We start from the raw sequence: 16,379 nt of genomic DNA on the forward strand, positions 1-16,379 counted from the left end.
ACAAGCTTTCAGATCAACCTGAAACGCTTTCAACAAGTTGCTATGGAATTTAAAAAATAATTTATTTAACGGAATTTTCTGACTGACTGAGTAAGTAAGTGACTGACTGACTGACTGATGCCTTCAGACAAGCATAACTCGATAACGGCTAAGGCTACGGGTTTGATTTTTTCGCTGTTCGACATTGTTTCTGCCTGACAGGTGCCTTTTGGCATACTGCAGTATGTACAATGCATTCTTAATGGACTTACCAGTGTCTTTGTTTGTCTCCCATTCATCTTTGCTGACAGCGAAGTGTCAATTTGGCGATAGCACGTGATGGCTTCCCTTCGTGATGGAAATCGTCTGTATTTTTCATAGTGGCTATTTTGATAGCAGGGGTGCTTTTCAAACAGTTCTTGATTAGTACTGCTGTGTAACAGGTTGAACATAGCTGACAACGAAGCATAATGGATACTTCACTTTTCAGACGATAATTGATGTAACTGGGGCACGCAGCACCATTTCTTTCGATATGCATGGATTGCAGAGGTGCTTTCTGAACAGTTCTTGATTCGAAATGCTGCGTAACGGGGTGAACATAGCTGACAACGAAACATAATGGATGCTTCACTTTTCAGATGATAATTGGGGCACGCGGCGCCATTTCAGATGCGGTATGCGTGGGTTCACCAGTCATAATAATTATTTACAAAAAAAGTTAACCAACAAGCACACAGAAAAATTTGGAATTTTCAACTAGAGTAGGGACCATATATAACACATCGATAAAAAGTACTGAAACAAGCTGAATTAGTGCACGATATTAAATCACAGTAAAACAATAAGAAGTGTTATATCCCTACTGTGCTCAAGATAGCTACCATAATGGAAATGTGCAGTAGGGATTTCTTATTGTTATACTGTGGTCTAATATCGTACACTTGTTTCAGTACTTTTTATTGATGTGTTATGTTTCCTACTCTAGTTGAAAATTCCAAATTTTTCTGTCTACTTGTCTTATTACTGATCATGCATACAGTACATACCTATAGGGTATGTAAGTGCAAGTAGTGCTGATTAATACATCAAGTTATGTAGCCAACATGTTTTGCCTGTCTGGCAAGTAATGCACAAGACCTGTTCATAAGTAACAGGTATAAAATACATTGAATATATTTGTTCCACAAAACATAACTGTAGGAGGAGTGTAAGTCTTTAAACGATAGTTCTTACCATCTCTGTAATATTGGTAATCATAAAGTAGTCATTAGATATGCTATCATATTGTCGATAGTAGATGTTGTATGATAATATGATCCCATTTTGTTCTCTAGCCATGACTGGTCCCCAACTGAGTTCCACTGTAGTAGGATCAATATTCCTCACATCTAGATCAGTTACTGGACCACTGGGAACTGTTGGGAATCAAAAAGAGAGGAAATCCCACATAATAACTGCGTATACTGTCACTGCACACTAAACTCAGATTAGTTGTAATTTTTTTCCTCCTGGACAATATCAGCTATACAGAAGCTTTAGACAAAATAGGAAAAAGCTGATGTTACTATTTTGAAAACTAGTCACCTATACATTTTGCACCCTATGGCAACATGCAATGTTAAATCAGGAGCAATGAATACCACCAGGTGCCTTATAGCATTTGTGCAGTCCTGGTTGAACGCATACAATAAGTTTCCATTTCCAGTTCATAGAATGTAAAAGCACTATAGAAATCTTAACACAAAAATGGTTTACATTAAACATATGTATAATTCACTTACTGTCTGGTAATGTTTGTACATTCATAGGTGAATTGTAAGGACTGGCTCCTGCTGCAATATGGGCCCTCACTTCTATAGTGTAGTTACCAAACTCCTCTAAGTCTTCTATTAACAAACTGGTATCATCTCCCAATGTAGTGTTGAGTGTTAGTGATCTATCTTCATTAAAGTCTGAAGTGTTGTAGCGTACTTCATAATGTACGATGACCCCACGACGATCTTGACATGCTAACTCATTCCATGTTGCACTAATAGTTGTAGTGGTTGGAACTAGAGTAGCCACCATTGGAGCAACAGCGGGAGCTGGGAAAGAAGAAGTGTAATACAATGATGATCCCAACAACAAGTCAGGGCTTCATAAATATTGCAAGCCACCTTGTGGTAATCTTGTACTCCTGGCACAACCATAAGATATTTTACCTGTAGCACATACTGAAATTCTCTAAAGCCACCAAGGGGTATATTTGCAAACATTCGTGGGATAAAACTATTTACCACCTGCATTTGAATAGAAAAGCATACAGGGAGAATCATACACATCAGTACACCATATTACAGTTACGCTGGATACTAGATACTACTCTATCACAATACCTTCCTCCATTGTTCTAACACTAACTGGTATACTGGGTACACTGGCACAAATATCATTGATGGCAATCACAATAAAACTATAATTCTCTCCAGGATGAAGGTCAGGGATCATGGCCTGCCGCTCCATACTACTCACTGTCACATCTTGTGGTTGATTATTAGGTGCCATTACCAGACAATCAGGATTCTGATATGTGATATTGTAGCCAGTAACTGGAGCATTATTGTCACGAGGTTCAGTCCAGTCAATGAAGAGACCACGTGAAGTAACACCAAACAACTGTACATTGATAGGTCGATCAGGACAATCTGTGATAGGAGAAATGATAAGATATGCACCCAAAAACAAAGAGTTGTTACAATGAGACTTCATAACAATCTTTCTAATAAGAGGCTTAGTTGAAAAACCCTCTTCCTACCTCACCTCCCTCCCTCAAGGTATGTTCCGCTTCCAAAAATGGAAGGAAATGGTGGACCTATTTTCATCCACTTTTGAATGTTTTCTCTGTGATATATCCTTCCAATTTTGGATGGAAATAGCTCATTTTCCTATATAGTGACGAAAATCTGCAATAAGGTTCCAAAATTGGATGACTGTATGATGTAACTTCAGCCCCACTGATGCCTTTTGGCATACCACAGTAAGTACAATGCATGCATCATGGACTTACCTAAGTTGCCTTTGTGCTCCTTTTTGCCCCATTGACAGCTCAAGGTGTCGATTCCTAGTAACGCGTAGTGGCTTCCCTATCTGTAATCACCCATATTTTCCATAACCGCTGGATTAATTGCAGGGGCACTTCTCTCAATTTGTAATGCTGTGTAACAGGCAGAACATGCCTGAAAACGAAGCTTCACTATTCAGTAATTGATTATTGGGGAGCATGCTCAGACACAAAATTAATTTGATGGCATGAATGTATGCATCATGGAGTTATCTTTCTTTGTGTCCCATTTCTTTATGCTGGTGTAAGGTGTTGATTAGCAGTAGTGAATTAATGGTTTCATTTGCAAATGAAAATCATCTGTAATTTTTGCACCATGCCTTAAACAGTAGAAGTAAGCAAATTTGTTCTAACTTATCATTTGCCATGAACACAAGTACCATCTAATTTTGGACGATTATAAATTTGGTACAGATTATTCCAAAATTGGAAGACTACAATCATCCGCTTTTGGATGGTTATAAATTTGGTACAGATTATTCCAAAAAATGGATGAACAGAACCATCCAATTTTGGAACCGCATTGTAGATTTTCGTCACCATATAGGAAAATGAGCTATTTCCATCCAAAATTGGAAGGATATATCACAGAGTTAAAAAAAACAACATCCAAAAGTGGATGAAAATAGATCCACCATTTCCTTTCCTTCCATTGTTTGAAGCAGAACATATATGTTAAGATCAATAGGTTATGGTGTGAACATTTGTACCATTCTTCATTTAAACTTAACCAATGGTCCAAAAATTCAAACAGTTTCATCCTAGGAAAATGAAAATGACATTTATGATGCAAGATGATGAGGATGGTGACTGCAACCCCATCACAGATGACAGTGCAATCTTCACTTTTAGATAGGTGCTAAGAAATGTACCAATGGCAGATCCAGGATGGGGCATTTGGGGCAAATGCTCCCCCCCTCACCTTGTGGAATAGCCTGGCATAGTACTTCTCTTGATTAAAATGCTAAACTTGTATAACTCATGAAAATATGCACATTTCACTAGCATTTATTATTACAAATTCACCTAAAACCAAAGCAAATCAATCAAACCAGCACCTTTGTGCATACTAAAAATAAGTATAGTATTGCTACTTTTAAGACTATTAATAGCCTTTTTAATTATGACTTCACAACCATCTTCTAAGACCAAAATGGTAAAATCAGCAGTGAGACACTACTAAGAGGTGATTATTTGCTGCTTCAAAAAATGCAGCAACTAACAAGTGAATCTAGCTCTCTCAACTACTTACAACTTAGCCTATTTGTGCCCCTCCTAAGATGCCATATATATTTGCAGACAACCATTATTGGCTTTAAGGTAATGCAGTACTTACATTGTTCAGGCAAACTGGTTTAGTTCGAAGTTTGTTGGGTTACACATTATATGCCAAAGCTACCCACTATAATTCACATGCTACCTAGTAAACAAGCCACTCCATGCAAACACACATCAAAACAAATTTAATAAAACTGCAACAAACGGTTCGTAGCTAGTTTCAAATTGTGCAACCAAAACCAGGTTAAAAATGCTTCCAGGTTTCATCTCCTGGGTGGTTTTTTTCAAACATTTTCTGGGAGGTACACCCCCAGACCCCCCTAGCAAGAGTATGCATGTGTTGAATATCCACTATGTATTATTAGTCACCACATGTAGCTAGCTATAATTTTATGTTATATAATTGATATGTGACCAGATCTGCGAAAACACGACACAATTGTGAAGTTTTCAAATTCCTGTATTTATAATCTACTTAGTCAAGTGTACTCTCTGGAAAAGTTTCAGCCTCATATGCCAATAACTTTAGGAGTTACAGCCCCTACAAAGTAGCAACAACAGAAAAATTGATTGTACAGCAAGTATAGGGGAAATAAATTACAGAAATGGTTGTAACTTACCAACGGATTAAGGTACAGAACTAAAATTTTCCCCATTGTATTTGCCATGAACAGGTACTGGGGACGTGTTTCCTTTACTCGGCCTTCTTTACTGCATACAAAGGAGAAATTCATCAAGAAAAATTGATTGTGTATGATCACTTCGACATGACGTAAACAAATTCTTATAACTTACGTATCCTTGGGTCTACTGCAACAAAACAAACATTTTCCACCTCTTCTTGAGCAGGCGAATAAGATAATATCTAGGGTTTTATTGTTAGTCCCTTTCTTCACTAAGATAAAGGCATTCAAAAACTTGCCAAAATTTTTTCAATAATACGCAAGTATTTCACCAAATGTATTCAATGCTTTATACTGTAAATTCATGCTTGCACAGTTGTGTCAGGTTTTCACAGTTCTGGTCACATATGGATCCAATCGACTCCAGTCAAGTCCCACAAGGTCCCATGCATGAAGTATTTTACCTTCAGTCCCTGAGTGGAACCCTCCTTTTTGATAGTCTGGATCCGCCTCTAAGATTGTTCTAAAATATTCTACTCTATGTATGTTCTATTAGAAGTCCTAAAAGATGCACACTCTATTAGAGCATTACGATAAATATTGAAGTAAATCATGCATTTATAAGTCTATCTTCAATAATCATCACTGTGTCTGTATAGAAAACAAGTTGATGTTGTGCTACTTCTAAAAACCAGGCGCCATGCAGCTAGCTAACTCATCTGGAATTAACTATAGACAGTATATACTACTATGAATTAACTAACTATGTATTACTACTTTACAATAGGGTAGTTTTGGATTGTGCAATAATATTATTAGCTAATTCTCGTATTTTGTAATTCATGAAATATTCGTAATTCATTCAATTACGTTGCTATGCACTGTAAGGAAGTGTTTGTTAACAAACTGCTTTTACCAACATATTACGCACAAAACTATCTTCTAAACTGTTTTATAGTGTGACTAACATGTTTTTCCCACAAATTCTCTCGACAAAGCCTCAAAGCTGCTCTTCATTTTCGTTCGCATACGTAAGGGATACGCCCCCTTTCAACTTGAAGCGATAGGTTATTCCTGGTAGTGTACGAGGCCTGCACCATTGTTTTTCAGTTGCTAAATGCCTGAAAACCTCAAGAGGAAGGTAGTCTGAGGAAAGTCGTCACACCCGTATTTCAGTCCGCTGAAAAGAAACCACCTCAGAGCAAAGTTCACCTGTGTAGAAGTTTAATACAGACTTCATTTCGCTTTTACTTCTTACGTAAAAGCTGCTTTTACCATTATTTAACGATTTTGCTCACGTGGGTGCGTACGGACAAACATAGATAGGTAGGTAGATAGGTACACACACACACACTTTAACGAAAACAATTTCAGTAAACCAGGTGCACACCCACAGCCGGCCTTCGGCCGGTTGTGGGTGTGTGCCTGGTTAAAAAAACAAACATCAAAGTAAACCATAGGCTGGTTTTTGGGCCTTATAAAGTGCAAAAAGAAGTGAAATACACACACACACAAAAAAACCAGCCAAGCTGTGAAAAATGGTGCAGCCTTAAAAAGCCAGGGTGAAGAAGTTGTAAAATCAGAAAGTGGTGGCCAAGAAATGACTGCATTGAAGTTAATGCTAATAAATTTTAATTATGGCTGTGTGCATTGTTAAAATCAAGACACACGGTAGTGTGTTGTGCAGCCGAAGCCAGCATGCCACACCGTGAGTATATTAACAGGAAGAAAGAAAACACAATTTTCACACCTATGTAGCTGTGATCCCTAATCCAATTGAAACCAAATTTGCTAGAGAAGTGCCGGCCAGTTAGGGGAGTCTACATACCAAATTATTTTGAAGAAAATTGCTCCAGCCATTTCCGAGATACCAGCGATCAAAATTTCCTTTTAATTTCTTCATTTTCTTCTTCATTTTGCACACTTCGCAAAATTCGTCATAAAACACGAATGTGTGCTCCAATCTGGCTGAAATTTGGCACACTTAAAGAGCTTATTAAGGCAGATCTCAGAACCAACTTTGGTAGGATTCAGATGAACATTCACAAAGTTATGACCAATTATTCACTTAAAATAAGGTTGAAAGTCTGTCACGCCCACAGGGTAAACCTCTTGGAGGAAAGAGTTGAAAATTCCTATGTAGATGTAGTAACCATCGTAGGAGTGCCTTTTTGTGGTTCGAAAGGAATCCAGATAAAGACCATGGAGATATGACATAAAACCCAACCTGTGTCGCAATTACGTGATCAATTTTTATGAACAAAAACACTATTAGTTTTTATGCCTACCAGACAAACCGCTTACAGCAATGAGTTGAAAATCAGTATGTAGCTGGAATGCTCATCATAGAAAGTCCTTGCCGTAGTACAGAAGAATCAGATCACATACCACTGAGTTATGATTCGAAAGCCAACCACATGTAGCAAATGTGAGATTGAGATACTCTAATAGAACAGTCACCTTAATAGAGCATTCAGCTACATTTATAACTTACTCCATTATAGAATTATATTACATTGCAAGTTATTCTGTAGGGAGTTCAGCTACAACCAGTTAATCTCACAGACAATTCAGCTAAGGCCACTTCAAGAAAATTCATTGTTTCCCATTTCCCACCCGCATGCAGATTCTCTTCCCACATGATTATTCATTATTGCTGTCAACTGAACATTTTATTCATTATTTATCCTGTGATTGCATAGCAGTAACTAGTTTAACATTCAGAAAGTTCATTTAGCTAACTTTTCACTGTTCAGGTACTTAGTATTTTTGAGGTCAATGAAATGGGAAACAAGGAATTTTCTTGGAGTGCCTAAAAGCAAGTCACCCTGTAGAGAGTTCAGCTACAAACAAGTCACTCTGTAGTACGAACAAGTCACCACTTAGAGAGTTCAGCAATCAATCAAAAAACCATGCTATATAGAGTTCAGCTATAAAAACAAGTTATAATTCTATAGAGAGATCAGCTAGAAACAAGAGAGAGCTCAGCTACAAACTTAACAGATAACACTGTAGAGAGATCAGCTAGAAACTAATCACTCTGTAGAGAGATCAGCTAGAAGAAGTCACCTTGTAGAGAGTTCAGATGCAAAAAAAATCACCCTGTAGAGAGTTCTGCTACAAACAGATAGAGAGTTCAGCTAGAAACAATTCACCCTGTAGAAAGATCAGCTAGAAACAAGTCATCCTGTAGAGAGATCAGCTAGAAGAAGTTACCTAGTAGAGAGTTTAGTTACAAAGAAACCAACAAGTAGAGAGTTCAGCTGCAAACAAATCACCCTGTAGAGAGTTCAGCTACAAACAGATTACCCTGTAGAGAGCTTAGCTACAAACAAATCACCCTGTACAGAGATCAGCTAGAAGAAGTTACCTTGTAGAGAGTTCAGCTACAAAGAAACCATCATGCAGAGAGTTCAGCTGCAAACAAATCACCCTGTAGAGAGTTCAGTTACGAAAAAATCACCCTGTAGAGTGATCAGCTAGAAGTGGTAAAGAAGCCATCATGTAGAGAGTTCAGCTGCAAACAAATCAGCCTGTAGAAAGTTCAGCTACGAACAGATCACCCTGTAGAGAGTTCAACTACAAACAAGTCATCCTGTAGAGAGATCAGCTAGAAGAAGTTACCTTGTAGAGAGTTCAGCTACAAAGAAACCATCATGCAGAGAGTTCAGCTGCAAACAAATCACCCTGTAGAGAGTTCAGCTACGAAAATATCACCCTGCAAAGGGTTCAGCTAGAAGTGGTAAAGAAGCTATCATGTAGAGAGTTCAGCTGCAAACAAATCATCCTGTAGAAAGTTCAGCTACGAGCAGATCACCCTGTAGAGAGATCAGCTACAAACAAGTCTTCCTGTAGAGTGATCAGCTAGAAGGATCACCTTGTAGAGAGTTCAGCTATAAACAAATCACCCTGCAGATAGTTCAGCTACAAACAAGTAACCCTGTAGATAGAGCAGCTAGAAGAAGTTATCTTGTAGAGAATTCAGCTATAACGAAACCATCATGTAGAGAGTTCAGCAGCAAACAAATCACCCTGTAGAGAGTTCAGCTACAAACAATTCACCCTGTAGAGAGATCAACTAGAAACAGGTCATCTTGTAGACAGATCTGCTAGAAGAAGTCACCATGTAGAGAGTTCAGCTGCAAACAAATCACCTTGTAGAGAATTCAGCCACAAAGAAACCACCATGTAGAGAGTTCAGCTGCAAACAAATCACCCTGTAGAGAGTTTAACTACAAATAGATAACCCTATGGAGAGTTCAGCTAGAAACAAGTCACTCTGTAGAGAGAATCCTGTAGAGAGTTCAGCTACATGCAAATCATCCTGTAGAGAGTTCAGCTACATTTCAAGTCACCCAGCAGAGAGATCAGCTGCAAACAAGTTATCCTGTAGGAAATAATTGGCATTTAATATATATATATATATATATATAATTTGTATAATTACTGATAAAATCAAAAATAGTTTTAGTATTAAAAATCTACTTTAAATCTTGATTATTATTAAATCTTTTTTTCTATGAAGGTTAATGTAATTAACCGGAGTTAATGGAGGAAGGTCACAGATAATATATGGTGTGCTTATATTAGAATATCCAGCACATGCACAGGCCAATCTTACCTTCTCACCAGCCAAGCGTGTGTAGCATTCGTAACGCTTCCAGAATACCTGGTGTTACATCTGTTTTCGCCATGGCAGAGGAAGGAGATGTCGAGCTTGGCTTCACTCCGGCCCAACAGGAATGGATTCGTCGTCTTGTCGAGAGCCAACGGGATACAAATGCTCAGGATCTGTCGTCATCAGCTGAAACCACTACCACCTCCTCGCCGCCTCAAACTTCAACGGCTGGTAACCTGGGTAAGTCCCTGTTCGCGTTTTGACGTACGAATTCCTTCCGGTGGCTCGCCGTACACGTCCAGCGTTATAATGTTGTTTCCATGTGGTTAGGCCAAAGTGTTTCCATGTGGTTAGGCCAAAGTGTTTCCATGTGGTTAGGCCAAAGTTCGTGGACCAAAATTTGTTATACGGCGGGCCGCCATTTATCTACAGCCATGATGTTGTACGTGTATAATGTTCCTCATCTCGTACTCCAATTAATGCCTTCGTAGCCGCTGTTTGTGTATGTTACAAATAAAACATCATCACAACCAAATTGTTGGGTTGTACTCCTTCTAATTTTCTCTACCCACCTACTGTTGCAATTGTTAGCATGTTAACACTGATCACTTGCATGTAATTTATTATTAACAATAAATTGAAGTTAACATACCCGGTGCATCAGGCGCTATGAGTAGCTGGAAATTATCAGGCACTAAGAGAGATTCAAATCTAAACCCAAGCTCACATGATGCGCTGTATCTCGTGAACTACCACGTTGCCTGAAGTGTGAAAAAAATCGCAAGCTAAGAAATTCTCAGAAACGGAATTGCAGCTGGCATATTACCCTGTGGGATAGCTACTACCCATCGCTGAAATTGTGAGAAAGCCTGTCACTAATAATATTGTGGATTTTGTTGGACCCCGAAAGTTCAGCCGCCAATAACAGCTGAATTCAGCCGCAATCACAACTAGGATACATACCCAACGTTGTGTGTGTAAGTCCGTTTTTGTTTGTGTTGTGTCATTTGAATTTGTTGTTCACACCTGTAGTAACTTTATTATTGTAATGCCAGCGACCCGGCGTGAATCTCAGGACCTCCCTGTAACCGAGCCTTACACCCTAGTAGGCGCTCCCAAGCCTCAACTGGCAGCATTGACGGTAAACGTACTGAGGTCACACCTTAAGCATTACCATTTGGCTACAACAGGGAACAAGGCTGCGTTAGTAGACCGCCTCCACAATCATTTGTCTTCACTTCAACCAGGAAATACCAATCCTGCGAGTGCTGCTGGCTCACAAACAACCATCTCTGTAGCAAATACTAATAGTTCTTTGGGCTCTCAATCAACAACTTCTGTTACCCATACAATGAATTCCAATGCTCAACCAGCAAATTCCACCACACAATCCACACATTCTAGCGCTCTGGCCCTGCCACAACAACTTGTTGAACAACTGGCCACCTATCTTCAGCAACATCAAACCACAACTGCAGGAAACCAGGGTAACACTGTAGATGATGATAACTTGTCTGTTGCATCGGGGCCAACTCACACCACCATGGTAGCTCCAATTCAAATGGCTATATCCACTACTGCAGTAGCATCAGCTACTTTAGCACCTAGTGCCACACTTGCTAGAACCTCACTACCAACAATCACACCTGCTTTGCCTACCCTGCCATCACCTATGCCACCAGTCAACCTCACCAGGACTCAGCTACCGGTTATCCCAACTAGAGTCAGAGATAAAATCGCCAGAGGTGAGTACATTGATTTTGCAAGTCTGCTATCTAAATCAATGTTTAGTACACATAACCCCTTGTCCCAGCAATCAGTCACACTTCGATTGAATTCTGACGACGACTCCTTTACAGTCCAGCCAGTCGTTCCTCATAGCACCTCCTCACAACGGATATCCTCTTTTACTAGTTGGATGGAGGCTTGGAATGTATACCTATCGGTCCGCACAGCTGTCAATCTTTCTTGTGCGGCAGAATTAATACGGTACCAGTGCATTATTACTTCAGCCAACTCCGATCACCCTATATCAGAATGGCTCAACTACGATGTAAAGTTCCATACCAAAGCTGCGTACGACCCATCCCTTAGGTGGGATACCCGCGACACAGATTTGTGGCTGGAATGCATGACCTCGAAAGCCATGCAATCACAACATTGGCCATGCCCCCATTGTGGTGCCACTAACCATTTCCCTGACAGATGTCCTTTTCGTCCGTCATCTTCAAGCATTGGAATTTCAAACGCGGGAACTTCAGATACCGGACCAGGAACTAGGTGGCGAGCCCCAGGGCACTCATCTCACCGATAAGGACCTAGCTGCAGCCGCCAATTTGCCACGACTACAACAATGCAGTCTGCCACCGCCCATACTGCAATTACCTCCATAAATGTGACTACTGCGGAGGTGACCACCTGGTCAGGAGCTGCTTCTTCCGTAGGCAGCCCAGGCATCAATAAGCCACTACCGTGGACTCCCTTACAACCGTTTGTTCTTGAACGTGAGTTAAGCAACCATCCTAACAAAGCCTTTGTCAGGCAACTTATCAATAATCTACGACATGGCTGTACAATTGGCTGGACCTCAATTTACCTACTTTGCTACCAATCTACAATCTGCATCTCAGCAGCCTAAAGTAATTGACACCACCCTCACTGAGGAGTGTAAAGCAGGACGTATTCTTGGACCTTTCCAACACCCACCCCTCCTGAACTTTCGCACTTCTGGCTTAGGCCTAGTGCCTAAACATGACGGAGGGTGGCGAATTATTTATCACTTATCGGCACCGCAAAATTTTAGTATTAATGATTTCATCGACCCATCGTTATATTCCTTATCTTACTGCACCATAGACAACGCATATAGAATTATCAACATGTTAGGACCTGGAGCTCTCATGAGTAAGATAGACTTAAAAAATGCATTCCATCTCATCCCGGTCAGACCCAAAGACTGGAACCTTTTGGGAATCTGCTGACATCACCAATTCTATGTAGACACATGTTTACCTTTTGGACTTAGGTCAGCCCCCACATCTTCAATGAACTATCAACTTCTATTCACTGGATTTTACAGCACACATATGGCGTTCAAAATTTACTTCACAACCTTGACGATTTCTTTACTGTCGGCCCCGTCGACTCCCCAGTGTGTAAGCAGAACCTGCAAGCTATGTTTGCATTGTGTGACAAGAACAATGCACCCATTAAGATGTCGAAAGTGGAAGGCCCTTCCACCACCTTAACATTTTTAGGAATTCAGTTAGACACAGTTACTATGGAAGCTAGCATAACACCTGAAAAGAAACTAGATCTCCTTCATGAAATTCATTGGATGACCCATAAAGATAGCTGCACTAAAAAGGAACTGCTTTCAGTCATCGGTAAACTATCATTTTGCTGCAAAGTTCTCCCTGCGGGTAGAATGCTTCTCCGTAGAATGATCGACCTGAGCACTACGGTGAAAAAACTTAATCATCACATCCCTTTAACCACTGCAGCACAACTGGATATCCAATGGTGGATTAACTACTTACCCAAATGGTCAGGGAAAAGCCTCATCCTGAAAAATGAATGGACACCATCACCAACACTGCACCTCTATACAGACGCCTCAGGATCATAAGGCTGGGGGGCATACTGGTCGGGCAGATGGCTGCAAGCTTGTTGGACGCCTGCCCAGCAACAGATGGATATCACCTGGAAGGAACTGTTTGCCATAGTATCTGCTGTACATGCATGGGGCTCATTCTGGTCGCGTCGTAAAATCCTATTTCACTGCGACAACAAATCAGTTGTGGACATCTGGGACAAGGGGTCAACTCGTGCTGCACACACTATGGTCTTAGTAAGACTGTTATACTTTTGTGCAGTGCACCACCAATTGAATGTATGTGTAGTGCATGTCCCCAGTGTTTGTAATGATATCGCAGATGCATTATCTCGTTTTCAGATGGACCGGTTCTGGAAACTAGCTCCAACAGCCAACCCGAGGCCAGACAGCACCCCTGCATGGCTGACACAGACCTTCATGCGAGCCTCCTGCAATGCCGGTATCATGGAGTTGCCCAATCAACACGCCGTACGTACAGTGCAGGCCTCACAAAGTTCCACGCTTTTTGCGACCAGTACAATCTCCACACCCACCCAGCATCGTCTCTAACGCTACAATACTTCTGTGTACATGAAGCTCACCACATCTCTTATAAGACCATTAAAGTGTACTTGGCAGCTATTCGCCTTGACCATATTGAGAACGGTTATCAAGATCCTACAAGAGATAACCTCCTGCAACTAGTCTGTAGAGGCATTCGTCATCATCAGGGCGATAACCAGCAGAACAGATTACCAATTACCCTCAACATCCTACGTACTTTACAGGAGCAGCTCCGCCAGTCCTCTTACACATTCCAAGAAAAGCTTATGCTGTGGTCAGCATTCACTATAGTCTTTTATGGCTTCTTCAGAGCAAGTGAATATGTTAACCTCCGCTGGGATGATGTAACTTATGATGAAGAACAAATGTCAATTACTCTACACCAATCAAAGACTGATCCATTCAGACGAGGCCACACTGTACACATTTTTAAAACCACTTCATCTACCTGCCCACTTAAGGCACTCAAACGCTATAAGGATTCTGTCACCAGCACACCACCTAATGCCTTTCTATATCACGCCGGCAGGTTTACTCCATTGTCCCGTCCAGCAGTCACTAGAGTAATTCGACAGCTCCTCTCACAGGCTGGTCTTAATTACATGGACTATGCATCACATAGCTTTAGAATAGGTGCTGCTACCACCGCAGCAGCTGCCGGTCTTCCAGCATGGATGAATAAAAGCCTTGGACGCTGGTCAAGCAATGCTTACTTGTCTTATATTCACTGCCAACCATCAAGAACTCCAGCTATTCACCGATTATTAGCTCATACGGATGCATCCAACCAACCAGAATGGGACCCAGACTGTATGCATTGACACATTAACCAGCTAAACTGACACACCATATGCTATTATTTGTTAACATAAATCTATATTCTGTTAACCACTGCTTATCCAATGTTAAAATTAAAAATAAATAAATAAATAAACTAATATAAAATATAACCTTGGCGCTGCGTGTAGAGGATGAATACTCGGGCAACTGAGGGAAGTAAATTTATAGGAAACTGAAACTAATTTGGGCAAAGAAAATTTGGGCAAGTTTTAACCAAATAGCCTTGAACTGTTTGCGTGTGTAATGATCACAGCTTTGTGTACTTGACTTCGACAACAACTTTTACCCGTTGCTTATTGCGTATCAGCGGTCTAACCTGCATGCCTGTTAGAACTCGAAGCATGCTAAGTATCATCACATGAATATTTATTGTGGATGGATGGTGCATGCTGCCCACTGCACTGAGAGTGCTGCTGCGTGCATGTTATTAGTGCTGGTGCGTACATGTTATTATTGTGCAGAGTGTGCTGCTGCATACATGTTATGATTGCACTGAAAGTGCTGCTGCGTGCATGTTGTTTGCTGTACTGAGAGTGCTGCTGCGTGCGTGCGTGCATGCTGTTTGCTGTACCGAGAGTGCAGCTGCGTGCCTATTATTTGCCGGCTGTACCAAGAGTGCCGCTGCGTGCTTGTTATCTGCTGCTCTAAGAATGCCACCGTGTGCATGTTACTTGCTGCTTTGAATTGAGGTGCTGCTGCATGAGTGTCGTGGGTGTTATTGCATGATAGCTATTGCTAACTGTTACATAAATGTTCATGGCTGCTTATACTGGAGAGCGCTGACGCATGCTGCTGCACAACTTTCACCATTGCCGCAGTTAATGTTATTCAAGACAAGTTTGGTTTGTTGCTTCTACTCTGACATCACAGAACTATATGACACTACTCCTTCTGAAGAGAGACAAGGAGAACAAGTCTTCTATAAAATACAGCACTGAGCAGCATGGCCCATACTACCACTTAATATTGAAAATACAAGTGGTGTGTCTAGGATAATTTTGAAGGCAGCATTTTAGGCATTGCGCTTCATTTTTGGGGGGATCCCTACTTAAACAGTACTACTGTACTGTTTGATTACAAGTCATATAAAAATGTAGGGAAACAAGAGAGGTTGTCTACACTTGCAGATATAATAGTGGACATTTAATCCCTACTTAACTAGCCAAAGGGTGTCAGGTAGAAGCTAGTTATATTACAAAAATCAGAAACCATTGAGGTATAAGCTAGCTTTGTTTATCTGTACCTATTCATCTATGTTTATATGTTAAATGGGTTAGTAATTTGTGTTATGAGAGCTGCCAGGAACCTACAAGGTATTCCTTACAGCACCTATGAACTACTGAACCTGCAGATGGTACTTTGTCACTATATAGGTGTGTGTGTAGTAGATTGGACGCATGTGTGTAATAATTAAAATAGAACTGATGCAATTTATAAGGAGTGCACATTGTGTAATATAATCTAGAATCTGTTGAATCTAGAATATAGAGAACAGAACATGGTGTCATAAGTGATTTATGACGGCGTGATTTTCAGATCGCTTCACCCGAACAATATACATTTGATCAGCCAGAAGAATTGCTGAAGTGGATAAGGTGGTTTGAACACTTCTGCCAGGCTTTGGGACTATCAAAAGAGGACCACCAGCAAAATAATGCATTGATCTACTAACTGTACGTAAGATGCAGCTGAGTGAAAGTTTATAGCACAGCTAAGACCATGCTGCTTGTAAAGGTTTGGTGCTGGTGTAAAGTACACGTTCTGCTTGGGCTGGTTTAA

The 16,379-nt window shown here is 40.5% G+C and overlaps 1 protein-coding gene across 1 annotated transcript in view; it reads right to left on the minus strand.

The window, feature by feature from the left end:
* LOC136255726 (receptor-type tyrosine-protein phosphatase delta-like) overlaps positions 1 to 16,379 on the minus strand; it is a 75,439-nt gene that overhangs the window by 42,636 nt on the left and 16,424 nt on the right. Inside the window, exons 6-8 of the mRNA XM_066048561.1 lie at positions 2,358 to 2,666; positions 1,764 to 2,066; positions 1,216 to 1,397 (exon numbers count right to left, since the gene is read on the minus strand). Coding sequence (XP_065904633.1) covers positions 1,216 to 1,397; positions 1,764 to 2,066; positions 2,358 to 2,666 — 794 coding nt within the window. The remainder of the gene's footprint in view (positions 1 to 1,215; positions 1,398 to 1,763; positions 2,067 to 2,357; positions 2,667 to 16,379) is intronic.

Source organism: Dysidea avara, chromosome 5 (genome assembly GCF_963678975.1).
Source record: "Dysidea avara chromosome 5, odDysAvar1.4, whole genome shotgun sequence".
Taxonomy (NCBI): domain Eukaryota; kingdom Metazoa; phylum Porifera; class Demospongiae; order Dictyoceratida; family Dysideidae; genus Dysidea; species Dysidea avara.